Here is a 20,661-nt window from a genome sequence, read left to right as displayed (position 1 = left end):
GGGGTCAGGATTTAAAAGCGCATACATACATACATACATGTAAACACATATATAACACACATATACTATGTGTGTGTGTGTGTGTGTATATATATATATATATATATATATATATATATATATATATATATATATATATATATATATATATATATATATATATATATATATATATATATATATATATATATATAATGTACATGCACACATACATTCACATGCGCACATATACCCACACACATACAGATAGCCTTTTAAAAATCGGCAGCCCTTGGCCTTAGCTCTTCCTTCCGGGTACTGCACTGTAAGGGGAGACAAAGAGCACAGCACACACTGCTTTCACTTTAGGTGTAATCAGTGTCACGAGCTCCCCGCAGTGCCGATTTACAGTTCGGCTGAGGATCGGGGAATTGGGCTCAGCCACCCTTGCCGCTCCTATCGAGGCATAAAGGGGGCCCGGTCGCCATGGCGACTTCTGTGACCCTTTTATGTTCGGCACTGCCAGAAATGTTGCTGTTTTTTGAAACCCTTAAATCAATGGATTTAGTTCCGCTTTATGATTGACTGCTTGGGGCTCTGGGCTTCAGCAAAATTGCAGCCTCCAGTAAGAAGAAACAGGAGCAATGCTGGACGCAATTTACAGCACACACAAATTTTGGCAACATAATTATCAATGTATGTTCCTTGCGAAGAACATTTTTTTTATCAAGTTGTTATGGGTAAAGTTCCAATTTAACAATCAGTGTACTATGGATTTTTTTAGTAAAACAATTGGCGTGGGGATTCCCCTCAAAATCCATACCAGACATGAAGGGCCTGGTATGGATTAAGGGGAGGACCCCACACGTTTTTTGTTTTTTTTTTTTTCATTCAGGTGTCAGCGGGGAATCCCACTGACAGCTGATGACTCATCTGTTGTTAAGGTCGCAGTGGACACCTGTTCCTTACCATGTTATTAACTGGTAGTTAAGAAGCGGGCCGCCGGTGTCTCCTTAAGAAACAGCTATTTACACTGTTAAGGATGCCGTCTGCATTAACTTACTGCAGGCTTTCGCTACTAAAATACTGCATGACTTCATAAAATAGCGCATGTGGTATTTTAGTAGTGTGTTTTTGGGGGATTTTTTTGTGAATGGAGCCCATTGTTCTTTAGCAAGAAACATACATTTCAAATTAATAACTATGCTACGAAAATGAGTGTGTGGTTTGTTCTTGCTGGAGGGTGCCAGTTTGCTGAAGCCCAGAGCCCCTGAGCAGCAGTAAATCTTTAGGCTGTCAGCAGATCGGTCTCTACATTTTCTGCACCGTGCTAAAAAAGAGAGCAACTGAGCGTGTGCAGAGCAGGGTGAGACTGTTACTGGATGTTAAACAGTATGGGCACCCATTTTAATGTTTTACAAAGCTATAACTGCAAAAACAGCCAGCATGAAGTGATCTAGTAGGACTTATTTCTCTCACGTTCATTGATGGACACAGCTCTACTGAATCTTGACCATGGGGATATACTGTATCTCCACCTACAGGAGTAGGACACTAGGCAGAAAAGAACACAGCACCGCCTATGGACAGTCCCTTCTGGCATATAACACCCCTCTCTGCTACAGGCATTCCAGTTTTTCTGCCTAGTGTTTAGGAGTAAGGACATGGTTCCCTGCTGGGACCTGTAGTTCCATAGCCTTTTTTCCTTTTCTCCTTTTTCTGGGACTTTTTCCTGCAGAGATCTTCAATCCACAGCCGGAGTGGGCGACTGGCTGGATAATCTAGATCCAGTACATTTAGCGGAGCACAGAAGAGACATGCAGGGTCTTTTAGACCCTGCATGTGTCATTAATGAGAACCTGTCACCTTAAAATCATCACATAGGGGACAGAAAGTCTCCTATGTGATGAAAAAAAAAATTACACCCAAGCACATAAAATCCCCCCCAAAAATAAACACTTTATGCCACCCAGACTTATATGCACGTACGAATGTGTGCACACAAATTTAAGGTTTGACGTGTTGTGTGTTTTTTTTTTTTTTTACTGAAATTTTGCATTTCCTAGACCTTTGCTGTAATATTGTGTAACATAAAAGATTTGAATTACCACTATTTTATTCTAAAGGGTTTCTGCTTTCAGAAAATGATCAATATATATAAATATTATAAGTGGTCCATATAGTGAACTTGGTGTTGAGTTATCCACTTTAAGGTCATTACAGAGGGCAAGAGGGCACTTTAAAAGTTTTGGAGGAAATATGATTTAGCCTAGGTTCACACTGCCCTCTGTGAACCGCTGCGGATGTCAGTACAATGTTAATGACACCCCCAGATCGGTTCACAGATTACAGTGCAAACTGGATTCGGATCACATAGGTGAGAACACCCATGCAATCCGATTCCAGTGTGGGGAAAAAATTCTGCTTCTTTCTTTCTTTCTTTCTTCCTTTTTCTTCTCCTGTACAGCCATCGCATGCGATGTCTGCTCAATCGCAATATCACTATCCGGAAAGATTTTTTTCATAGTAAGAGCTGTGAAAATGGGGAATAGAGTCCCTCAAGAGCTGCTTCTGTCCACCTTAGTAGATTTCTTTAAAAAAGGCCTGGCTTGTTTAACGTATATAATATAACTAAATTCTAAAATTTAAAGGTAAAGTTGATCCAGCGAATATCTGATTGCCTCTCGGGGGATCAGGAAGGAATATTTTCCCCCATTGTAGCAAATTGAATCATGCTTTGCTGGGGTTTTTTGCCTTCCTCTGGATCAACTGTGGGTATGGGATTGTTTTTTTTTTTTTTTTTTTTTTTTTTTTTTTTTTAAATACCATTTTATTGGTTGAACTAGATGGGCTTTTGACTAACTATGTAACAAAGTGGGGAAGTCAAAAATGTTGCCTTTGTTGTTAGAACAGGAGATGAGTAGGTGAATAGAGAAATCCTCTCCACTGAGACATTGTATTCTGATGGTGCGGGGACTCTGCTGATCGCTCCAAAAATTTCCAATAAACCCGTTCCCCAGAAGTGGACCGTTGGATCATTAGATCAACTTCTGTTGAGTGGGAGCAGCCATATGTGGATTGAAATTCAACTGGTTCCTACTGAACCAGCTTTATTCTCACTTTGGATAGATTTTTTTTTTTTTTCACTTTTCTATTATGGGGTTGATTTACTAAAGGCAAATAGACTGTGCACTTTGCACGTGCAGTTGCTCCAGAGCTTATAAATGAGGTGAAGCTCTGCAAACTTCATCATCCGATCCTATTGCAAGCAAAAATGCAGTTCTTTTCATTACATGTGATTAGGTATGCTTTGCAAAGTGAAACTTCAATTAATTTACTAAGCTCTGGAGCAGCTGCACTTGCAGAGGGCACAATCGATTTGCCTTTAGTAAATCAACCCCTATGCCTCCAGAACCAGGGAATGATTCTCTGCTGTGAGACACGGACAATGTAAAAAACTTACCTTCCATAACGGCAAAAGCTCATTAACCCCTGCCATAACCCCGATATTTTCAGGAATAGGGTGCGTTTCTCTTTCAGATAAAAGTGGTCTCAGCGGCGGATTCTCTGCGAGATCACATTTATCGGTGGCTGGAGAGGGCTATCACATCAGCTCCCCTCACTGCCTGGATACCAAGTGAGGGAAAGATGGCCCGCACTCGACTGCACAGCATTGGAGGGCAGAGACGACATCAACCGTCACTTCCGCCCAATGCTCTTAAAGGGAAATTTAAAAAAAAAAATGTTATTGCATTTTCGTGTAAATATGAGATCTGAGGTCTTTGACCCCAGATCTCACATTTAAGAGGCCTTGTCATGTTTTTTTTTCTATTACAAGGGATGTTTACATTCTTTGTAATGGGAATAAAAGTGTCCCAATTTTTTTTTTTTTTTTTTTTAAGGACAGTGTGAAAATAAAAAGGAAAATAAATAAGAAAAAAAAGCACCCCGTCCTGCCAAGCTCATGCACAGAAGCGAACGCATACGTACTTCGCGCCCGCATATGAAAACTGTGTTCAAACCACACATGTGAGGTATCGCCGCGATCGTTAGTGTGAGAGCAACACTTCTAGCACTGGACCTCCTCTGTAACTAAAAACTGGTAACCTGTAGACGTTTTTAAATGTCGCCAATGGAGATTTTTAAGCGCCAAAGTTTGTCGCCATTCCACAAGCTGGCGCAATTTTGAAGCGTGACATGTTGGGTATCAAGTTACTCAGCATAACATTATCTTTCACAATCTAGAAAAAAATTGGGGTAACTTTACTGTTGTCTTATTTTTTAACTCAAAGTGTATTTCCCAAAAAAATTGCGCTTGTAAGACGGTTGCTCAAATACGGTGTGACAAAGTATTGCAATGACTGCCATTTTATTCCCTAGGATGTCTGAAAAAATATATAAATGTTTGGGGGTTCTAAGTAATCAGTAAACAGCAATTCTCAAAACGAGACTCAGGGCTGAAGTGGTTAAAAAAAAAAAAAAAAACTTTTTGGTTTTAGATGTACTTGAAATCATTCTTTTACAGACATCTTATTTTCAGTTCTTAATTTATTTCTGCAGTTCCGAGTTGTGCACCTCCAAATGCTATTACAAATGGATCATTTAGCCCAGTAAAGGGAGAATATGCTTACCAAGACGTTGTAACATACCAGTGCAATGAAGCAAAATTTGCACTTATAGGACAACATTCTATAGTTTGCACCTCTTATGGAAATTGGAGTTCTGATGCCCCTAAGTGTGTTGGTATGTACATTTTGCATAGACCTAAAGAGTGCAGCGCTATATATAATCGCATATGGGAACTAAATGAATCAATTGGTGAACTAAATAAATCACTATGTGACAAATCAACTCCTATAAAAGAATAGTGATACATGTAAAACAAATAAATAAAATTGGTTAAGAAGTGTTCATAAACCCCCTTTCACACGATCGGACCGTTCAGGTCCGCCTGTCAGTTTTGACGACGGACCTGAACGGGCGCTCCATGTTAGTCTATGGAGCGTCGGATGTCAGCGGAGACATGTCCGTTGACATCCGATCCGCTAAAAGCAGATGGATGGCTCTACGTCCAGGTCCGTCGCTGGCGGATCAGGTGAGATCGGATGAAAACGGACATGCTGTCCGTTTTCATCCGATCCCTCCATAGGCGGCAGCGGCGCCTGACAAGCCCCTCCCCGCTCAGTGAGCAGAGAGGGACCTGTCATCCGCCGGCTCAGCGGAGATCAACGGACTGATCTCCCGCTGAGTCGGCGGACTCCGTAGAAACGGAGTCCGCCTCGTGTGAAAGGGGGCTAAAGGAAAGTCCCAACAAAATTTGGTGCTGAAAATTTGGAGTGAAGCGGAAATCCAAGGACCGCAAATGTGACACCCAAGATATGATCACACTGGAGGCTTACCAGAAGACCAGTGACCACCCTTACTCAGGCTGGTCTAAAAGAGCTCAAATCTCCACTCAGGTGGTCCCAGGCAGTAAGCGATGGAAGGCAAACAAGTGCTCTCAGGGAGTCAGGCCAACAGATCCTCTCTCATGCTCAAAAAAATCAAGGTATATGCAAAATACAAGGCTCTACATTGTACAGTACTGTACAAAACTTTCATTTATTGTAAGAAAGGTGCACTTACATTAAAACAGCGATAGAAAGCATGGTTCACATCAAAGGCCGTAAACAGGTAAATTTCCCATAACCAAAATGGCCAAACATTGGTCACGCATGTGCAGTAGTGTGTGTGTTGCTGCTTCCAACACATTCTGTCAAAGGTGACGTCATCAGGGATACATTTTGCATGGTATTTTTTCGTTTCCACAAAAAGTTTTAGCAAACATGCATATTTTTTCAGATCTCACTAGTACTTTAGTTACTGCATTTCACAACGTAAGTGTGTTTGAAAATCATAAAAAAGGTAGTGGTAATGAAGGTAAATTTTTGATTTAGGAGTACTTAAAGCCTAACTTCAGTCTTGCACAGTTGTACAGGTTTCTGCCTTTACTGAAATTGATTTCACTGCACAGTGATTCTCTCACAATTCCAAATAGAGCTTCAGCAGGTCAGAGCCTGCTTCATTTACTGGCTGGAGGACATCCATCATATAATGCTTTCATCCCTACCCTCTCTGTCCCTGGCCTGCCCCTTTAATTCATTGGATTTAAGTTCTTTTAAATCATGAAGGCTTCGCATCAAGTGTGGGCACAGAGGGAAAGACGGAGCTGAATGATCAAATTCAGCTGCTAACCTTCATACTTCGCAGTGCACACAGAAGGGGAGGGAGGAGAAGGAGCAGATTGTCTCTCTCCTCTCCCATTTGTAGGAGAGAGGGGAAACTGTAAGTGCAGGGCTCTGGGCTATATGAGAGGAGACGCTTTCAGCTCAGAGCCCTGTGGCAAGCAACCCCACTGGGGCCCTCGACAGTGGCGAATGCCAGGGCTCGGTCGCAAGTGTGACCGTGGTAGTTCTGCCACGGTTTGGGCATTACCTTTGGCAGTCTGCTGGCTGACACCTTCTTATCAAGGCATTTTGATATTTGTCTACATTTTCCCCAAGAGCCAGCTCACTGCTTGCATCAGGGCTTAGGGCTCTTGAGAGGAATACAAAGGCAAGGTGCTGTGATGTTTTTTAGGTAAGCTATGTAAAGAACTATGTTGGCCCCTCCCACCAGCCTTGATCTGCCTGCATTACATATAGAAGCACAGAAACCCAGTGATAATCACTGGGTCTAAAATAAGGTCATGAAAATAATATGGTTTTAAAAATATAAGCATGTTTATATGTAGGAAAGGAGGAATCGGAAGAGGGGGCGAAGGCAAAATAAAAGCAGAATTTTTTCCCTAAAAGTGGAAGTGCGGGATAATACTATTTAAGCTTAAACCTGCTCCCACCCCCATTCTAAGCCCTATACTAATTATCCTGTAAAGGAGAGATGTGCATACGCATACCTCCCAACTTTTTGAGATGGGAATGAGGACACCTATCAGCAAAAGTGTGCAGGCATAGGACACACCCCCTGTCACGCCCCCTTAAAGGTGAATTGTACAAAAAAACAAGATTGATTTAACGTACAAGTGCTTTTTTTACTTTTCCTTTTATGTTGGCTTTTGGAATTTACAAATTCAGCAATTTAGAAAGCAGATGAAAGGTTTAGCACTGGGAAACACTTTTTGATCGATAAAAAGTGCATTTTATATACATCTATATAGATCAGGCCAAAATGAGGGACAAATGAGGAGGAAAGAGGGACATTGCTCCAAATCAGGGACAGTCCCTCGAAATCAGGGACAGGTGGGAGCTATGCATACGTACCTAATATAAGGGCACTGGTCACATGATTGGCTCCCAGCAGTGGCTTCAGGGGAGAGGAGGGACAGTAGACAAGGCATGCCCCAAAGTAATTCTATTGGTGACGTCACCGCCCAGGCCCTGCAGCCGTTGCTGCTTTCTTCTTTCCCCTGAAGCCAGCTGCTGGGGAGATCACATGACCGGGCTGGAGTGCCCTTAGATTAGGTAAGTATACATATTTTCCTTTACAAGATGGTTAGGACTTAGAATGGGGTGGTCGCAGATTTTTTGGGAAGCCTGGACTTCCACTTTAACTTTTTCAGCACTAAGTGAAGACGTTTGCGGACCCTGATGTCTTCTAAAGAGGAGCTGTAATCACTAGTATATACTGTTACCATGGAACAGGGCCGCTGTTAGGATAATCATAGGGCAATGGACAGCCTACCTGACGAGCCCCCCCCCCCCCCCTTTATCTAGACATAGACACAAAAGTTGCTTCTTGGCCCCAAATCCCCCTGCCAGCACAAAGCCCCCCCCCCCCACTAATCTCTCCTATTGGCCCCCGAATTCCCCCACCCGCTCCCTGTCACAAAATCCCCTCCATCTCCCCTCCCAGCACAAATCTTTCTTACTTTAATCCCCCTCAATTCCCACAAATCCCCCAGAACAAGCATCTCTTCTCCTGGGTTCAACCCTCCACCTCCTGCCTAGCACATCAAAACAATCAATAAGGAGCAGCGCTGTGAAAATAATCGTTTGTATGATAAAGCCCAAATAAACTGAGTGAATATTAAACCCAAGGTTTAAATTAATTAATGAAAAAAGTTCATAATGAAGTTCATATTAAACCAATAAGAGTATAAAGTCCTATCCGGAATCAAATTTTGATTCCGGATAGGACATTATACTCTTATTGGTTTAATATGAACTTTCATTATGAACTTTTTTCATTAATTAATTTAAACCTTGGGTTTAATATTCACTCAGTTTATTTGGGCTTTATCATACAAACGATTATTTTCACAGCTCTGCTGTTCTTATGATTGTTTGAAGTGTGTGTTTAGCGGCTGCTTTTATTTATTTCATTCACTGATTTGTCACTTTGGTTTTTATTCATTTATTCATTTTCTTATTATGTTTTTTTAATGTAATAAGTTTCTTATATATATATATATATATATATAGGTGGGTGTGTGTGTGTGTAGAGATGGGGAGCACATATCCCCCCTCCCATAATTCCCCATCACTTTTCCCAACACAGATAGCTAATTATATGGTGTGAGTAGAATGGAAAAGAGAAAAATTAATAGCCAGCAGGAGGTGTGTGCTGTGTTCTGTCCTGTCAGAGTGAAGGGATGTTGGTGGGATTGATAAGTATGACATGAGACGGATCTTACTGTAGATCGCATTTGACTGCTTGCCTACACACACACACTGCCCCTATCTCCTCCAAGAGCTGCTCTCCTGGCAGCAGGAAATCGTGGATAGGGGGGCACTGTGTGTATGCAGTGCAATGTGATCTACAGTAACAGCAATCTGCAGTCTCATGTGCTGTATAGTGGAATGCTCTTCTGACAGGAAGGAGAGTAACAGCAGGGGGGGGACACAACACAGTGCACCTCCTCCTGGATGTCTCCTCTCTGCTCCAGCCTCCGGTCTCCTTGTCCAAGCTGTGAGTGCGGGCAGCGAAAGGAAATCAGCGGCGGCCGGCCAGGCTCACCATCCCTACATGTCTCTCACCAAGCAGCTAACAGCCGGCCGGAGGAAGAGGGGGAGAAACCCTGGGTGAGAGACACTGAGGGGCATTGTTCTCCACCAATCCTCCTGCTGTCCAGGCCCCCTCTGTGTGTCAGGGCCCCCTACAGGAGGACGCGGTGGCCCCCCCGCCCCCTATCAGCGGCCCCTGACCAGGAAACTTGTCACCCCCTGGTGATAGTAATTATTGTAAATGAAGCAAAAAAAATAAAAAGTAAAACATATAATATTTAAATAAAATACACCCCCTATACACAAACAGTGCAGACACACACTATGCACAAATACAAAACCTTATGATGCATATTTACAACACATATTATGTATCCCCACATACATTAGAGTATTAAGAATATTTTGGGGGCGCTTCTTCACACCTTTCTGGTCTCTAGTGATGCATTACTACACATACAATATAGTACAATTATTTCATGTGTTGCATCAAAGCCCAGTGTCATTTAATCCCCTTCCTGTAAGCCCTGAATGTTAAGGCTGTACCCCTCCCCCTTCGCCCTGGACTTATAGGTAAAGGCTATAGAGAGCTACTGCTCCCTGTGGCATTTAGTAGGAATCCCACCACCCCCCCCTCCCCCCCCCCCACCTGCTGAAGGAAGAAGGCAAAAAGGCCATGTGACATCACTGCACTAGAGCAAAGACACCCGAAAAAAGGTATTTTTCTTGAGGGGGAATAGGGAGCCCAAAAATGAACTGCAAGTGCAGAGCAAATGACAAAAAAGGTACTTGCACTTTTTTTTTTTCAGTGAGCCACGAAGCATGGCATGTACAGTATGATGCATTTGCAGGGCAGATTTGTTTGTCACCCTGTAAAGCTGTGCTATGCAAGTACCTACAGCGGTCACCCTGTTCTAAGGTACTAATTCAACTAGGACCCTCTTTTTGGTAACAAGAAATAAAAAAGCTGTGCTTAGGATAATGCAAACAAGCAAGAAAAAAAGGTTGCTGCCTCCTCTAACGGGGCTCCCTATAAGGGGGCTCTGGAAATAAGTGAATGGACAAAAAATGGGGTAAGTGGCGCTACCTAAAAGACTGACAACTAAAAGGGAGTAAAAAAACTCAAAATATACCTAAATGCAGGCAGCTATGCCCAGACAATAACTAAGTGATAAATACTAAGTGTGTGTGGTAATTAAATATCAACTGAAGGTGATTGTGAACCATACTATGTGGATGCAAAATGTGCAACATTAAACTTGGTGCAAAGCCATATGCACTAATACAAGAAAGGGAAATATATATAGCAATAATATTACTAACTGGTATACCAATTATTTTGTGATACAAAAAGAAAAAATAGAAATATAGATATAGATGCCAGATACCACATCTATAAGCAAAGTATGAACATCGGCAAAAATAACATAAAAAAAGTGTACCAAAATAACACAAAACAATCAGGCCGCCATCAAAAAGCGGATAGAGTCTGTAGTATAAGTAGAAAAATGTATATAACAGTTCCATATAAACAGTGAGAGGACAGTGCCCATGTTTGAAGTAAAACATCAGCAGGTGACTTTGAGTGCTTGAAATTCCAGGTGACTTCTGTGCTCCCCCTCCAGGGTTCCTACTCACCAGATCCAATCACCCCTGCAGGGGTAGTGGGCATGTAGTATTCTATGTTGTGGTCAATACTGCCTGGTGTCTGCTATAGATGCCCCGGAAGCACCCTTTTGGTTCCAGATAGGATGGGTATGCCCATGGATAAATTCCTCATATAAAAAAGATGGCGGCTCCCATGGTGTAGTAAAATATGATACGTCCGTTTATTAATGTAAAAACATGGATAAAACGGCATAAACAGAATCCAAATACGTGTGTGCTTGCAGCCAGCTATCACACGCTGGTAGTGAGGCATACCGTACGAGTAAAAAATGGGTACAAGCCGAGATGGGGGGAAAAGCAGTGGCTTGCTGCGTTCCACCCTCTCGATTAACATGAAGTGATGTCGTACACGTTCACATCTATGCGTTTTTCAGCCGGGTGCGTTTTTGGAAAGGGTCAGGGGACGACTTTTTTCCCGCAGCAGATTATGTTTTGTGTGTAATAGACTTCAATGAACCGCAGAAAAAATGCAAGTGTTGCGTTTTTGATGTGTTTTTACATGCGTTTTGCATGTTGTTTTTTTTTTCTCTTTAACACACAAGCTGGTTGCCAATGAAGGACACGGCTGTTCGTTGCCGCGTCCTTCACAGCCGGTGAGCTATCAGCAGGGTTCCCTGCTGACATCTGAATGTTAAAAAAAGAAGTGACGGCAAAAAAAAATTCTGGGGAAAAAAAACGACGTGAGGTCCCCCCGCCTAATCGAAACCAAGCCCTTCAGGTCTGGTATGGATTTGGAGGGAAACCCCATGCCAAAATAAAAAGTAAAAGAATGGCCTGACACGATCCCACCACCTGTGGGATCGTGTCAGACCTAATTAAGTAATTAAAGTTATTTTTTTTTAAAATTAAATAATAATTCTTATTAAAATTACTTTACCTTGGATTGGTTAATGAGTTTGGACAGTAGCCCCAAACGGTCCTCTGGCACGAGCATCAGCCTATAAAAGAAAAGAAGATGCGTCGTTACTGAGGCAGAAGACGGTGAAGATCAGAAGAGGAGCACATCTGCACTTAGCTGTCATAGAGCATTTACTTCGCCAGATGATGGACTGGGGCGGCATCTGAGGATGGTGACATTTGGATGCGTCACTGCCTCTCTTCCTGGCTCTTCTGCTATCCTGGGACAGATTCCTCCATCTGCTTCTCCTGCCGTTTTCCCCTCTGGCTCCATCATTTCTGACCCTCCGGTTCCCTGGTCCGTTCCGTCCTCTCGCCCCCCCATCTCCCCCCCCTTCATTTATCTAATGAGGACAGATCTTCCCCCTTTTCTGCTCCTAATCCTCCGGTTTTCAGGAGCGGACATTCTTCTTTTCCCGTCCGGTCCGGTGCATGACGGTTCCTCTCTGCCTCGGATCCTGATGTCATCTCCGCCTTCTTCGTATCCTCCGGGCCCTCCTTCCATTCACGATGTCGCTCAGCCTTCTACTTTGGACGGGATCGCTGGCACATGCGCAGTTCGTTCTAGCCGGAAGACACAAAGACATCTGAAACAACCTTGCAGGTTCGATTCCCCAGATGGGCATGTAGATAGGAGATGCAATCAAAAAAGTACTAATGCAGCTACTAAAGTGACGCAGGCTTCTTCTGCGGGTCTTTCTATGACCGCAGATCCCGTTGTCATGGTGACTGGTGCTGAGAGGATGCAAATTGGAAAAAAGCGTCTTTGTAAAACTAAAGGTATTGTGTTGCCTTCTACGGTTTTAAGTGGTAATGAATTTTGGATCCTAATTTGACTTATTTTCTTGATCCAGGTATTTCACAGCCAAATACATCCTCTGCTGGTCCTTCGTTGCTGTCTGATCGTGTTACCACGGTGCCTGACCGTACATCTAGCTAAATTTGAGATTTCGCAGGTGCCTATGCTATCTGAATCAGCGAATACTACTGATGCATATTGTTTCCAATCCTACTGGTGAGTTTGCTGATTCTTCAAGATTTAAAGAATTGTTTTGTTCATTTTCTAAATTTTTGTCCACATTCGCTAGTTCGGTTAATGTTGATCATCCTAAGTCAACTTCAAGTGCTGCTTCAGTGTGGCTGGATCCTTTGTCCGCCTCACATAGTGTCCCAGTCTCTACCACGGTAGCTACGGCATCTGTGCTTCCTGATGCTTCTGCGGGTGGTAATTCCTCCGCTGATTCTTGTTTGAAGGAAGTTGTGACGTGTGAATTGTCCCCCCTGGGTTTTCATTTGACTAAAACAATGAAAGACAAGATTTGGTCAGGAGAGTATATTGAAATTTTGTCTTTGCTTCCGTCCAATCATGAGCATAGATTGGATAAGAGGGATGGTGATTAGAAGAAGATGACGATAAGAAGAAGGTTGCGCCACACTCTTTTAACATTTGGCTGCAAGCTTTTTGCATTTACGCTGGCGTGCTAGGTGAGAAACGTCCTGATTTGTGTTCAGGCTTGTTCCAACGTGTCGATCATTTTAGAAGCCTACAAGAATTTCCCTGGTTTTTCGTGGTTTTATTATGATGAGGCCTTTCGGCAAAAATTGAAATGGGGCTCAAAGGATTTTGGTCTGTGTCTCAATCTTTCGTTGCCTCAGAAACCTTTGTTTAAAGTTAATACTTCCAATCCCGCTACTATATATCGCCGGGGGTGTCTGTTTTCATTTCAATGATGGGCTGTGTAAATGGCCTAATAACTGTAAATACAAACATGAATGTAGTCATTGTGGCTGGTTCTCACCCGGCTTCACGTTGTTTTAAGAAATTGTCATCTAGTGCTTCTGCTCCTTCAAAAGAGCTTTTTCTTAAAAGCCACATCACCAGTGAAAATTATAAGCATGTTGCCTTGCTTCACACGTACCCAGAGCCTCTGAAGGCGGTCGTCTTGCGTGATGGTTTTTTGTTTGGGTTTTCATTTGCCTTCCTTTTTGTGGGACTGGTTGTTGCATATTTCCAAATTTGCCTTCAGTTTCTATTCATTTGTCTGTTGTTCCTGAGAAATTGGATAAGGAATCCAAGGCTGGTAGAATTGCGGGTCCGTTTTCTACTCCTCCTTTCGTGAATTTTCGTGTTTTGCCACTTGGTATTGTTTCGAAAAGGAGCCAAACTCCTTTTAGGTTGATACACCATCAATCTTTCCCTATCGGTTTCTCTTTGAAAGATGATATTGACTTGTCATGGTGTTCTGTACAATATTCCTCGTTTGATGATGTATTGTTTAAAATTAGGAACGTCGGTTCTTCTGCTTTGCTTGCCTAAGCTGACATACAAGTTTTCAAGGTGAATTTTACTTTGATAAGTGTCTCCCTATAGGATGTTCACTTTCTTGTTATTATTTTGAACTGTTTTCTACATTTATTGAATGGGTTGTTAGTTTTCACATGGGTTCCAATGATTTATTGCATTATTTAGATGATTTTCTTTTTATTGGTAAGGCTGGTTCGTCTGATTGTTTATATTTATTTACTGTTTTTAAAATTGTTTGTAAGGAGTTTGGTATACCGTTGACTGATGAGAAATCTGTCTACCCTATGTCTTGCTTTGAATTTCCCGGTATACAAAATTGATACGGTGTCCATGAAGTTTCGTCTGCCAATGTGAAGATTGTAAAATTTGGATTCCATTGGATTTTGTTCTTTCTAAATGCAAAGTTAGATTGAAAATTGTGCAGTCTTTGCTTGGTTTATTTGCATTTGCGTCTAGAGTGTTGCCAATGGGTCGTGTTTTCTCGAAACGCTTGCATCACGCAATTTCGGGAATTTCTTCTCCTTTTCATTTTGTATGAATTACTTCTGGAATGAGGGACGATCTTCTAGTGTGGCGTCGTTTTTTATCTACATTTAATGGTAGTTGTTTATGGCAGACCCCCTTTTGTTCAGCTTCGGCAGTACATCTGCATACTGATGCCGCTGGATCTTGTGACTATGGTGCTTATTGGGATGGGCATTGGTTTGCCGATTTGTGGCCCTCGTCTTGGAGAGATTCAGGTCTGACGTCTAATATAGTTTTATTGGAAATTTTTCCTGTTTTAGTGGCTTTGGAATTATGGGGGTGTTCATTTTAAGAATCGTATTTTATTATATTCTGATAAGGGTGTTGTCTTTGCTCTTGTCTTCTAAATCTCTTCCAGTACTTGCTGTGCTTAGATTATTAGTATTTAAATGTTTAGATCTTAATATATGGCTCAAAGCCAAATACATTCCTGGTAAGGACAATTTGATTGCTGATGCTTTGTCCCGTTCCCAGTTTCAGGAATTCCGGCTTTTGGTACCGCATGCAGATCCTACAGGCCTATTATGCCCTCCACACTTATGGGACCTTCTGTGAATCCTGTCTTCATTGCTATTCGGGCTTCGTTGGCAGGTTCCACGTGGGCGTCCTATAAAGCTGCGTGGTCTTTGTGTTGTTCCTTCTTACTTTCTTTTGGGGATCATCATCCCCTCTTTTCTGAAGGCTTAATTTTATCTTTTCTGAATTTATTGATGTCTCGTGGTTATTCGCATTCTCATATCATTAAGACTTTGTTAGGTGTTTCCTTTTTCATGCGCATGCAAGGCGGGAGATCTTGTATGTAATTTTTCTCTGTTAGGCATGCTTTAAAAGGTTACAAGAGGAAGCGAACAATTGCTGATACGAGATTGCCGATTTCTGTTGACCTTTTGGGTCGTCTTTGTGACGTTTCTAGGGATGTTTGTTTTTCTCCTTATGAATCGTTATTTATTTTGGCATTTTGCTTATGTTTTTTCGGGGCTTTTAGAGTTTCTGAATTGCTGCCGCATAAAATTTCTGACGACTCAGGTTTGTTCTTTCATGATTTTTTTGTTGGAATAGATTATATTCAAGTTTTGCTTCGTAGGAGTACAACTGATCATTTGGGTCATGGTAGATGGATTACTTTGCGAGCAAATCCTGGTGCTCGTTATTGTGTTTTCTCTTTGTTTAAACAATTTTTGAGTGTTAGACCTACGGCTTATAGACAATTGCTGATTCTTGTCACGGGTGCTCCGGTGACTGTTTATCAATTCAAAGCTGTTCTGCGTAGATGCCTCAAAGCATTAATTTTGGAAAATCTGCGAATTACGTCTCACTCATTTCGTATTGGTGCAGCCACTACTGCAGCTTTGGTAGGTCTTACTGAATCTATGATTAAGGATATTGGTGGTTGGAGATCGAACTGTTATAGATCATATGTTAGACCTACATTTTTTGTTTTTAATTTTAGATGCTCACCGTGTCATCTGGATTATTGGACACTCTTATATTTTTTGGGCTCAGAAGAGAGCTGAATGGAGAGTCTATAGCAATCATTTAGGATTACATTATTCTGGTTTTGCTGTTCATTGGTATGGAAGACGTATCGTGCATTGGAACGATCTCCGTTCTGTTTTGTCTTTTTTACATGATTGCTAGCCTGTTCCTCAGATCATTATTTTTCATTTATCTGGTAATGATCTTGGTAAACGTAAGACGGAACTGCTTTCTCAGATTAAGCTTGATCTGTTATGCCTACATGCTATCTTACTTGATACTGTTTTCATTTTTTCTGAAATAATCCCTCGACTTGATTGGTTGCTCTGCTCTGAACATAGGTATTTGGAGAAAATTCGTAAGCGAATTAATAGGGCTTTGGATAAATTCATGCCTTCGGTTCACGGTCTGTCTTTTCTACATGTGAACTTGGAAGGTGGTTTGCCTGGTTTTTATAGACCAGGCAATGTGCATTTATCTGATGTTGCTCTAGACATTTTAAATTTAGATTTTCAAACCTGTGTTGAATTGGCTGTTGCCTTGGTGGGGTGCCAGGCTCCTTTAAAAGATTCTGAGCATGGCGTATGGATAATTGTTTTCTGTTTTTATTCATATATATGATATATATTTATATTGATGTGCTATTAATATATCTAATTTTAACCACTTAAGGACCGCCTCACGCCGATGTACGTCGGCAAGGCGGCACGGGCAGGCAAAATCACGTACATACACGTGATTTGCCTCCCGCGGGTGGGGGGTCCGATCGGACCCCCCCCCCCCCCCCCGATGCCCGAGGCGGTCCTCTTTTGTCCCCCGGCGATCGGAGGTGAGGGGGAGGCCATCCGTTCGTGGCCCCCCCCTTGCGATCGCCACTGGCCAATGGGAACATTCCTTTGCTGCTGTATGCTAAACAGCAGCAAAGGAAGTGATGTCATGTGATGTCTCCTCGGCTCGGTATTTTCCGTTCCGGCGCCAAGGAGAGAAGACTGAAATGTGAGTGCACAAACACTACACACACAGTAGAACATGCCAGGCACACAAAACACCCCTGATTCCCCCCCCCCCCCCCCGATCGCCCCCCAATCACCCCCCCCCCCCCCCCCCGTCACAAACTGACACCAAGCAGTTTTTTTTTTTTTTCTGATTACTGCATGGTGTCAGTTTGTGACAGTTACAGTGTTAGGACAGTTACTGTTAGCCCCCTTTTAGGTCTAGGGTACCCCCCTAACCCCACCTAATAAAGTTTTAACCCCTTGATCACCAGTGTCACTAAGCGATCATTTTTCTGATCGCTGTATTAGTGTCGCTGGTGACGCTAGTTAGGGAGGTAAATATATAGGTTCGCCGTCAGCGTTTTATAGCAACAGGGACCCCCATATACTACCTAATAAAGGTTTTAACCCCTTGACTGCCCCCTACTTAACCCTTTCACCACTGATCACCGTATAACTGTTACGGGTGACGCTGGTTAGTTCGTTTATTTTTTTATAGTGTCAGGGCACCCGCCGTTTATTACCGAATAAAGGTTTAGCCCCCTGATCGCCCGGCGGTGATATGCGTCGCCCCAGGCAGCGTCAGATTAGCGCCAGTACCGCTAACACCCACGCACGCAGCATACGCCTCCCTTAGTGGTATAGTATCTGAACGGATCAATATCTGATCCGATCAGATCTATACTAGCATCCCCAGCAGTTTAGGATTCCCAAAAATGCAGTGTTAGTGGGATTAGCCCAGATACCTGCTAGCACCTGCGTTTTGCCCCTCCGCACAGCCCAGCCCACTGAAGTGCAGTATCGATCGATCACTGCCACTTACAAAACACTAAACGCATAACTGCAGCGTTCGCAGAGTCAGGCCTGATCCCTGCGATTGCTAACAGTTTTTTTGGTAGCGTTTTGGTGAACTGGCAAGCACCAGCGGCCTAGTACACCCCGGTCGTAGTCAAACCAGCACTGCAGGAACACTTGGTGACGTGGCGAGTCCCATAAGTGCAGTTCAAGCTTCTGTCAGATTCAGGCTCAGAATACGATCCTGTAGAGGACAGCGGCTCCATGACAGATAGCTCTGATGACGGAGTTGTGGTCCCTGCCAAGGTCAGGCGTACCAGACCCCAATCTTCTTCTTCTGTCCTTGAAGTGCAAGAACCGCAGGGCTCTCGTATAGAGCAGAGAAGTACTAGTGCCGCTATTCCTTCTGGTGAACTGGCAAGCACCAGCGGCCTAGTACACCCTGGTCGTACATCCAGCACTGCAGTATCACGTGGTGACGTGGCGAGTCCCATAAGTGCAGTTCAAGCTGGTGAGGTGGCAAGCACAAGTAGTGTCCCGCTGCCACCAAAAAGACAAACACAGGCCCGTCGTGCCCATAGTGCCCTTCCTGCTGCATTCGCCAATCCTTATTGGGAACCCACCACTTCTGCAGCACCCGTACTTCCCCCATTCACATTCCCAACCAAATGCAGTAGGCTGCATGAGAGGCATTTTCTTTATGTCCTCCCGAGTACCCCTACCCAACGAACCCCCCCAAAAAAGATGTCGTGTCTGCAGCAAGCGCGGATATAGGCGTGACACCCGCTATTATTGTCCCTCCTGTCCTGACAATCCTGGTCTTTGCATTGGTGAATGTTTTGAACGCTACTATTCACTAGTTGAAGATTAGCGTAGGGTACAGCATTGCACGGACTAGGACACACTTTCACAGGGTCTCCCAAGATGCCATCGCATTTTGAGACCCAAACCTGGAACCGGTTACTGTTATAAAAGTTAGTTACAAAAAAAGTGTAAAAAAAAAAAAAAATATATAAAATAAAAAAAAATAGTTGTCGTTTTATTGTTCTCTCTCTCTCTATTCTCTCTCTCTATTGTTCTGCTCTTTTTTACTGTATTCAATTCTGCAATGTTTTATTGTTATGTTTTATCACGTATGTTTTTCAGGTATGCAATTTTTTATACTTTACCGTTTGCTGTGCTTTATTGTTAACCATTTTTTTTGTCTTCAGGTACGCCATTCACGACTTTGAGTGGTTATACCAGAATGATGCCTGCAGGTTTAGGTATTATCTTGGTATCATTCTTTTCAGCCAGCAGTCGGCTTTCATGTAAAAGCAATCCTAGCGGCTAATTAGCCTCTAGACTGCTTTTACAAGCCGTGGGAAGGAATCCCCCCCGTCTTCTGTGTTTTTCTCTGGCTCTCCTGTCTCAACAGGGAACCTGAGAATGCAGCCGGTGATTCAGCCAGCTGACCATAGAGCTGATCAGAGACCAGAGTGGCTCCAAACATCTCTATGGCCTAAGAAACCGAAAGCTACAAGCATTTTATGACTTAGATTTCGCCGGATGTAAATAGAGCCATTGGGAAATTGGGGAAGCATTTTATCACACCGATCTTGGTGTGGTCAGATGCTTTGAGGGCAGAGGAGAGATCTAGGGTCTAATAGACCCCAATTTTTTCAAAAAAGAGTACCTGTCACTACCTATTGCTATCATAGGGGATATTTACATTCCCCGAGATAACAATAAAAAATGATTAAAAAAAAAAAAAATGAAAGGAACAGTTTAAAAATAAGATAAAAAAGCAAAAAAATAATAAAGAAAAAGGAAAAAAAAAAGCACCCCTGTCGCCCCCTGCTCTCGCGCTAAGGCGAACGCAAGCGGCGGTCTGCCGTCAAACGTAAACAGCAATTGCACCATGCATGTGAGGTATCACCGCGAAGGTCAGATCGAGGGCAGTAATTTTTGCAGTAGACCTCCTCTGTAAATCTAAAGTGGTAACCTGTAAAGGCTTTTAACGGCTTTTAAAAATGTATTTATTTTGTTGCCACTGCACGTTTGTGCGCAGTTGTAAAGCATGTCATGTTTGGTATCCATGTACTCGGCCTAAGATCATCTTTTTTATTTCATCAAACATTTGGGCAATATAGTGTGTTTTAGTGCATTAAAATTTTAAAAAGTGTGTTTTTTCCCCAAAAAATGCGTTTGAAAAATCGCTGCGCAAATACTGTGTGAAAAAAAAAAAGAAACACCCACCATTTTAATCTGTAGGGCATTTGCTTTAAAAAAATATATAATGTTTGGGGGTTAAAAGTAATTTTCTTGCAAAAAAAAATAACTTTTTCATGTAAACAAAAAGTGTCAGAAAGGGCTTTGTCTTCAAGTGGTTAGAAGAGTGGGTGATGTGTGACATAAGCTTCTAAATGATATGCATAAAATGCCAGGACAGTTCAAAACCCCCCCAAATGACCCCATTTTGGAAAGTAGACACCCCAAGCTATTTGCTGAGAGGCATGTCGAGTCCATGGAATATTTTATATTGCGACACAAGTTGCGGGAAAGAGACAATTTTTTTTTTTTTTTTTTTGCACAAAGTTGTCACTAAATGATATATTGCTCAAACATGCCATGGGAATATGTGAAATTACACCCCAAAATACATTCTGCTGCTTCTCCTGAGTATGGGGATACCACATGTGTGAGACTTTTTGGGAGCCTAGCCACGTACGGGACCCCGAAAACCAAGCACCGCCTATAGGCTTTCTAAGGGCGTGAATTTTTGATTTCACTCTTCACTGCCTATCACGGTTTCGGAGGCCATGGAATGCCCAGGTGGCACAAAACCCCCCCAAATGACCCCATTTTGGAAAGCAGACACCCAAAGCTATTTGCTGAGAGGTATAGTGAGTATTTTGCAGACCTCACTTTTTGTCACAAAGTTTTGAAAATTGAAAAAAGAAAAAAAAAATGTTTCTTCTTGTCTTTCTTCATTTTCAAAAACAAATGAGAGCTGCAAAATACTCGCCATGCCTCTCAGCAAATAGCTTGGGGTGTCTAC

At 42.6% G+C, this 20,661-nt stretch overlaps 1 protein-coding gene across 3 annotated transcripts in view; it reads left to right on the top strand.

Moving 5' to 3' along the window:
* LOC141128477 (C4b-binding protein alpha chain-like) overlaps positions 1-20,661 on the top strand; it is a 365,002-nt gene that overhangs the window by 261,592 nt on the left and 82,749 nt on the right. For 2 of the 3 annotated variants that reach the window (XM_073615784.1, XM_073615783.1), the window contains exon 8: positions 4,540-4,722. In XM_073615784.1, coding sequence (XP_073471885.1) covers positions 4,540-4,722 — 183 coding nt within the window. Of the gene's footprint in view, positions 1-4,539; positions 4,723-12,379; positions 12,541-20,661 lie in introns of all 3 variants that reach the window. The other variant, XR_012241699.1, reaches the window with a different exon arrangement.

This window comes from Aquarana catesbeiana, linkage group LG02 (assembly GCF_042186555.1).
Source record: "Aquarana catesbeiana isolate 2022-GZ linkage group LG02, ASM4218655v1, whole genome shotgun sequence".
Classification (NCBI taxonomy): Eukaryota; Metazoa; Chordata; class Amphibia; order Anura; family Ranidae; genus Aquarana; species Aquarana catesbeiana.
The sequence above is the reverse complement of the archived record's forward strand: the minus strand, read 5'-3'. Positions and strand labels throughout refer to the sequence as shown.